Below are 6675 nucleotides of genomic sequence, written 5' to 3' on the forward strand. Positions count from 1 at the left end.
GTTTCACTGGTCTGTCCTTTGATATGCTAATGCCATGAGCTTAATTATAGAGAGTTTATTATATGTTTAACATTTAGAAGACCCAGTCCTTCATTAAATATTAAGGACTTTCCTAGCTATAATTGCAGATTTATTTTTCTATTTGAACTTTAAAGTCAATCATGTAAACTTTAACTTTGTCAGTGATACTAATGGGATAAATGGCTAATAATATAACTCAGATTTAATTGGCTTCTTTCCTACAGGCAGTGTGATAAATGGCATATAGCATCTGTCTCAGTTAGGGTTTCTATTGCTGTGATAAATATACCATAACCACAGCAGCATCAGAGAGAAGTGTTTATCGAATCTCACAACTCACAGGTCAAACTCCATCAGTGAGGGACGCCAGAGCAGAAAGTAAAGCAGAAGTCATAGAGAATGCAGGTCACTGGCTTGCTCTCCATGGTCTGCAAAGTTTGCTTTCTGTGCCCCAGGACTACCCACCCAGGGATGGCACTTGACACAGGAGGGACCTTTCATGTCAATCATTAATCAAGAGCATGCCCCACAGACATGCCTACAGTTCCATCTGATGGAAACAATCCCTCAACTGGCACTCCCTTGTCCTAGATGACACTATGTGGAGTTGACAGAGAACCCACCAATCTGATTGTTCTCTTACCCAATGACTGTGTCATGTACTTGTTAAATGGCAGTAAAGGGCCAGTGAGATGGCTCAATGGGTAAAAACACTTGCTGCATAAGCCTGGAAATCTGAGTTCAATCCCTGCCATCCCTGTGATGATGATGATGATGATGATGATAAGGATGATGATGATGATAAGGATGATAATAATAAACTTAGTATATCTAGGTATGTTGCTGCATACTTATAATTCCAGCACTTGGGAGGCTGAGACCAGACTGGACCAGACAGTGAGCCTCTGTCTCAAAAAAACAACAAAGGGGCGGGGAGGTAAAATGGCTCAGTGAGTAAAGGTGCTTGCCACCAAATCCGATGATCTGAGTTCAATCCCTAGGACATAAGTGATAGAAGGAGAGACTGGACTCCCATTGGTTGTCTTCTGACTTCCATGTGCACTCTGTGTCACACAGTCATGCACACAGATAAACACAATAAAAAGAAAATATTTTAAAAATGAACAAAAAAGTTTCTAGCATACACTCTTGCAAGGGTTTTTATGACAATTTCATATCATCAGAAGGACTGAGATTCTGGAGTAGAGTTAGGCACCACCTCTGCCTTCAGGGAGACTAGTAGATAAATGTCTCCTCCCACATCATAGGATCTATGGATCCTCCAAGGGTCAAATGAAACTGTGGGGGCTAGAGAGAGGCCCTAGCAGTTGTGAGCACTTCTTGTTCTTCCAGAAGACCCAGTTCAACTGTCAGCACCCACCTGGTAGATAACAACTGTCAGTAACCTCAGTTCCTAATCATCTGATACCCTCTTCAGTCCTCCAAGTTCACAACATGCATTTGGTACACAGATGCATACACACATACACATTAAAAATACAATAACTTGTTTTTAAAAAGAAAGTAGATAAATATGAAAATGTCTAGGAGAAAGACCAAATCCACGCTTGCCTAATTAAAGCAAGCTTTATTAAATACTGGCCAGGAAGATGGACACTAGCTCCATCCATACCCAGGGTTCCCAGAGATGGTGTTGAATTTTGCTGATCAGGTGCTTATAAAGGCAAAACCCACAGGGCTGTGTACATCCTGCCTTCATCCAATCAGGGGCAAGCACACATTCGGATGTACTTCCTGACTACATACCTGCCACCTATCTGTGATCAAGCACATCCTACTCAGTTGGGGCAAGCACCTTGTTTACTGAAGTGAAAATAGGTAGCTTGTTATTTTATAAAAACAGCCCCCAGCGATTCAGGAAATTATTTGTCCTGAGCAACTGGGGATTATGGGTTAAGTTTAGCGCTAAGGAGAACAGAATAAAAAGTTTAAAAGATTGTTAAAGCCTTGTATCATCAAACAAATGATCTGCCTTTTGGTGTCTGATTTCCTACTCACAGGCAGCTCTCACCCTGTTTCTTTCTCAGCCTCTAACTTCCGATGTTGCTGTGTGTTTGCATTTTAGAAGTTCCAGCGTGAGTTAAGCACCAAGTGGGTATTGAATACAGTGAGTACTGGGGCCCATGTGCTGCTGGGAAAGATCCTACAGAACCACATGCTGGACCTCTGCATCGCCAACTCCAAACTCTTCTGGAGGGCACTGGCCACGTTGCAGGTCAGAGCGTGATGGGGCCTCCAAACCTAGATGGCCACAGAAAGTGTCTTTGCACAGTTGGGAAGGGATGTAGGGCCAAGGTCTATTTTCTTCACAGACATATCTTTCTCAGGCATAGTCTCTGATTTGCATGTGTTTTTACACACAAGTACAGTGAGGGGATCCCTGCAGGTGTCCTATAGGGAAGCAAACCACGGGAATAGATAAGAATGAAAACCCAGTGTAGACTGGCATTGTCAACCTGGATCAGACTGCAGGGAGTCTAAAGCAAGTGGTTGACTGTGGGTATATTTAAAACACCGTACGTTTTTAGAAAAGGTTTCCAACTCAATGCAGTCAACTCAATGCTAAGTGCACAATAAAGCTTAAGGTGTGACTACATAGAAACTTTTTTACAAAGTACACGTAACCATGAGGGTAGGTTCTATAGCTAAAAGGCTTTGAATCAAGTGTGGTCTCTGAGCATAGAGGTCAGCAGGCCATAAAGTACAGGTGACATCTTCCCTAAGGATGGTAATGGTCTAGGGAGGGAAGAGTCTGGGATAAACATTCTGGGGAATTTGGGTGAGGTCTGTCTCTATAACAAAAGGTGAGGGAGGTCAGCCTCCACAGAGGAGCAAAAGGTCACCAGGTTGATCACAAAATCCACTCTCAGCTTTCTGGAAGGAATGCAGGTATTTGATCTTTATCTCCTTCATTGAGGAGATAAAGGCACATGATTGACATTCCTGGTTCCCTTAGTGCTTTCAGGGACCTCTGTGTCCCTGAGCAGTCCATGAGTGTGAAACTATAACCTCCAGGTGACATTCTTTAAGTTTCAAGGATGCAACAGAAACCCAACTCTTAGCCGGGCAGTGGAGGTGCATGCCTATAATCTCCAGAGGCAGAGGCAGACGGATCTCTGAGTTCCAGGACAGCCAGGACTACACAGAGAAGACCTGTCTCAAAACAAAAACAAAAACAAATAAAGCAAAAAAGAAACCCAACTTGTATTCCTCTAAGCTAAAGTGTTAGTCTAACATCCTGGCAATTAGCAACCCCAGTGAGAAGGAGTCTCTCTGTCCCTGGTGACTTGGGGAGAGCCTGGCAGAGGGCTCCTATTGGCCTGTCTTGGGTCCTGTGCACAACCTTGAACCAATCACTGTCCTCCAGGGGAAAGGATGCTCTGCCCACCTGCTTTGTGTCAACCCAACTTTGGGATGGGATGGGAGATGGGCTTGATTTTATCTTACGGCCCCCAGAACAGAGACTAACAGTTATACAAGGGAAAAGAAAGGAGCTAATGCCAGAGAGGGGTGAGAATGTCTGCTGACCAGAGAGCATGGTGGATGGCTTTGAAGTTTGGTTGCTATCCTTGATCATTGACCTATGGGGTTGTTGAACCCAGTTGTAAATCTCACCAATTTTCCATTCATTATGGGTAGCTGATGGGTTACGCCAACTCCTTTCACCTAGTTTTTCTGTATACCTCGTGATAACAGAACAAATTTTCTACAGTGTCTTCAGCCAGTCTTCAGGATTACAGCTCCCACTTTCTCATGTCTTTCCCTTCTCCTGGGACACTATTCTCAGTTCTCCTAGGCACCTACCCTAATGTTGACCTCATTGCTTCTTCCACAGAGGTTCTCTGGACAGTCCAAGGCTCGCTGCATCGAGAGCCTTCTTCAAGTCATCCATTTTCCTCAATGGCTGCTGGATGATGTCCGTGCTGCCCCAATCTCCTGCCATGTCCAGGTTGCCCACGAGAAGGAAAAGGTACCTTTCCCCAGCTGGCTATTCAACAAACACTTTCTGAGGACCTTAAGCACCTTCGGAACTTTGTGTGACACTACAATTACAAAGTTTACAAAGCTCTGAGATACCCTGCCCCATGGAGCTCCCATTTCAAGGGGTGGATGGCTGGGGTAGGGACGAGGTGAAGAGGTATGACTGTGACAGAAGCTACAGAGGCAAAAAAGATACTAAGGGGTCTTCTGTTTTGCCTTGGAGGGGCGTCAAGAAAGAGCAAGAGAAGGGTTCTTTGCACAGAAGTTTTCCATCTTCGGGGGTGGTTTTTCACTACTCTTGACCCCATCTCTTTCTAGTCCGGATAACAACCTCCTATACTTGCTTCCAACCTGTGCCCAATTCTTTAGCTCCTCCAGGGTTCTTCCTCAAATGACCATTCATTTTCTTCAGTTGTCCCTGCTTTCCCTCAAGTGATCCCCACAGCCTTACTGAGCCTCCTATTCAGTGCTCCCTCACTGAGACTAAGGCATGTCTGGCTGCAGCTTCTTCAGTATGTGAGGTTGTTAGAAGCATCCTCTCTGGCCAAGGTCAGAAGCGCAGCACGCAAACCCTTGGAGACCCTACCGCCTGTGGTGCCCTGAATGGATGTTTCTGAGACCGTGGAGGGGGCAGACATGGGCAGAGTCCCCCTGCAGTTCCCAGAGGACTTGTGCCAGCAATACAGTTGTGGGGACAATCTCAGTTTCAGGTGAGTGTGGCACTCACTAACAGACCAGAATCGGGAAAGAGTACTGTTTTCAGCCGGATCATTTCCATTTTTACTGGCATCTTCTGATCTCAGAAATAAAACAGTCTTGTTTTGGAACCTAACCTTGCAAAAAAATCAGTAATCAGACTCACTACACACAAACAAGGGAAGCAGGGGCTTCAGGTGTTCTCGGCTAGAGAGAAGTTGTGTTCCAGATGTCATTCGAGAGAGAAAGACAATGCCAATTAGACAAGATTCTTGGGGACTAGGATGAGTGCCACATCCACTCAGAGACCAGTGAGCAGGGACGTTGGCTACATCCTCTCCCTGTGTTTGCAAAAAAGAATATAAGGAATCCTACTCTGGAGGTGCCGGGCACCCTTTGGTGGTAGAAACACTAGAATGTTGTCGGCATTGCTTTAGACTGAAACGGTCACGGGTTTTGATAAATCAAAGGGACCCGGATTCATCGCAGGTCCAGTTTTCAGGTGCCTGCAGCCAAGGCTCTCACTGTTGAGATCTGGCTCCCCCTTGGCAGAGAACTAGCCAATTAATAGATGCGCCCAGGAACTCCCCCATGGAGAGAGTTATGGAAACTTTTAGTGGCTAGAGTTATTTTGAGATATGATGGGGAGGTCAAGAATCAGGGAGAATTATGGAACAAAGGAGGTTAAAGTACGACAGATAAAATCTGAGAATGTCTTCAGGCTTACAATGGTAATGCAGAGTGAGTAACGGAGACTTAGGTCTTCGTCCAGGGATTCGGGGCTCTAGGAAGAGCTATGGAAGTTCAGAAATGCCTTAGAATTTCATGTCTGCACTCCCCTCACATGGGAGGGTGCAGGAAGCATGCTGTGGGGCAGGATGTGTATCAGAGGCTACACAGCAAGATTGCTCTCCCTCTCAAAGAAATAGTCAGAGAAAAATGGGCAACAGCTTGCCTCTAAATAGCTAGCACTATTTGGAGAAAGCAAACATCTGAGAGGATGAAAACTACTGGAGAACAGGCCTTGGTGGTGCTGAAACGGAGGGGGGTGGGAACATGGCTAACTAATGAAGACTCTATGACCAATGAAGGTAAAAGGAAATGATCTCTGGGATACCTAGTGGCAGGATCAAAACTGAGAAGGCATAGGGTAGGACTTAGGTGATGTCACAACCATGCTGTCAGTTCAGCCAGTGGCTCTTTTTCACATCTTAGGTCAGCTAGCATGGGCCTTGAATAGATTTGTTAAAGAGTCTGTAAGGCCAAAGAAGGCTGTTTAAACCACTTAGGGGATGAAAGTACTAACCTACATACATGGGCTCAACAAAAACAGCAAAATGCCAAGTGTCCCATGTAAACTCAAGGCAGGGTTCCTACATGTGGATTAAATCTTAGTGTTTCAAGAACAAACTTTGCATACAGAATCTATTATAAAACACTCCCCTCGTGGGAAAGAGGAGAATTGGGTCTCTGTTGAGCTACAGAATTCTGAAGGCTACAGAATGAGAGACATAGAAGATGAGCTCTGTTTATAGGGTGCCCAGACTCCACAGTGATGTGAAGTGGAAAATTCTGGCTTCTTTGGAAAGTCAGTTATGTCAAATGATGTTCTCTTGTGGCACACAGGTGAAAGGATGTCTTGCTAGAGCAGACAGGTGAAAGAATGTTTTCTTGAAGCAGACACATGAAAGGACCCATGATGAAGGAGTATAAATATGAGCCCACAGACAGTAATTGAGGAGCCCTGAGCATTGTTTTGATTGCTCTGCCTTGCTATTCTTCCCTGAGGACACGCATGTATTGGTTTTCCTGTACATAGCATTGTTGAGCTCAGCTTGTGGTAATGCCACCATTGAGAGAAACTCACCAGAAGTTCCTGTGGCTTCTTGCTGCTTCTGCAGCCTCGCTCTGGACCAGTTGGCCAGTCTTGCAGTTTCTCTCTTCTTCTTCTTCTTC

The 6675-nt window shown here is 45.1% G+C and overlaps 1 protein-coding gene across 3 annotated transcripts; it reads left to right on the forward strand.

Moving 5' to 3' along the window:
• The first annotated feature begins 2083 nt into the window (after positions 1 to 2083).
• On the forward strand, positions 2084 to 6575 carry LOC114634715 (glucokinase regulatory protein-like). Of its 3 annotated transcripts, none has more exons than XR_003713373.1 (3): positions 2084 to 2257; positions 3878 to 4733; positions 6397 to 6575. XR_003713373.1 is itself a non-coding variant. In XM_028783341.1 (3 exons), exons 1-3 carry the CDS (start codon positions 2198 to 2200, stop codon positions 4624 to 4626), a joined length of 294 nt encoding a protein of 97 aa, XP_028639174.1. In that variant the 5' UTR covers positions 2085 to 2197; the 3' UTR covers positions 4627 to 4855. The 3 variants fall into 3 exon arrangements, 2 of the variants coding, with proteins under 2 accessions (XP_028639174.1, XP_028639173.1); XM_028783341.1 differs by lacking the exon at positions 6397 to 6575 and having other exon boundaries at positions 2085 to 2257; positions 3878 to 4012; positions 4528 to 4855; XM_028783340.1 differs by lacking the exon at positions 6397 to 6575 and having other exon boundaries at positions 2085 to 2257; positions 3878 to 4855.
• Positions 6576 to 6675: the final 100 nt, after the last annotated feature.

The sequence above is a fragment of the Grammomys surdaster genome, unplaced genomic scaffold (genome assembly GCF_004785775.1).
Source record: "Grammomys surdaster isolate TR1022 unplaced genomic scaffold, NIH_TR_1.0 1059, whole genome shotgun sequence".
NCBI classification, from domain to species: Eukaryota; Metazoa; Chordata; class Mammalia; order Rodentia; family Muridae; genus Grammomys; species Grammomys surdaster.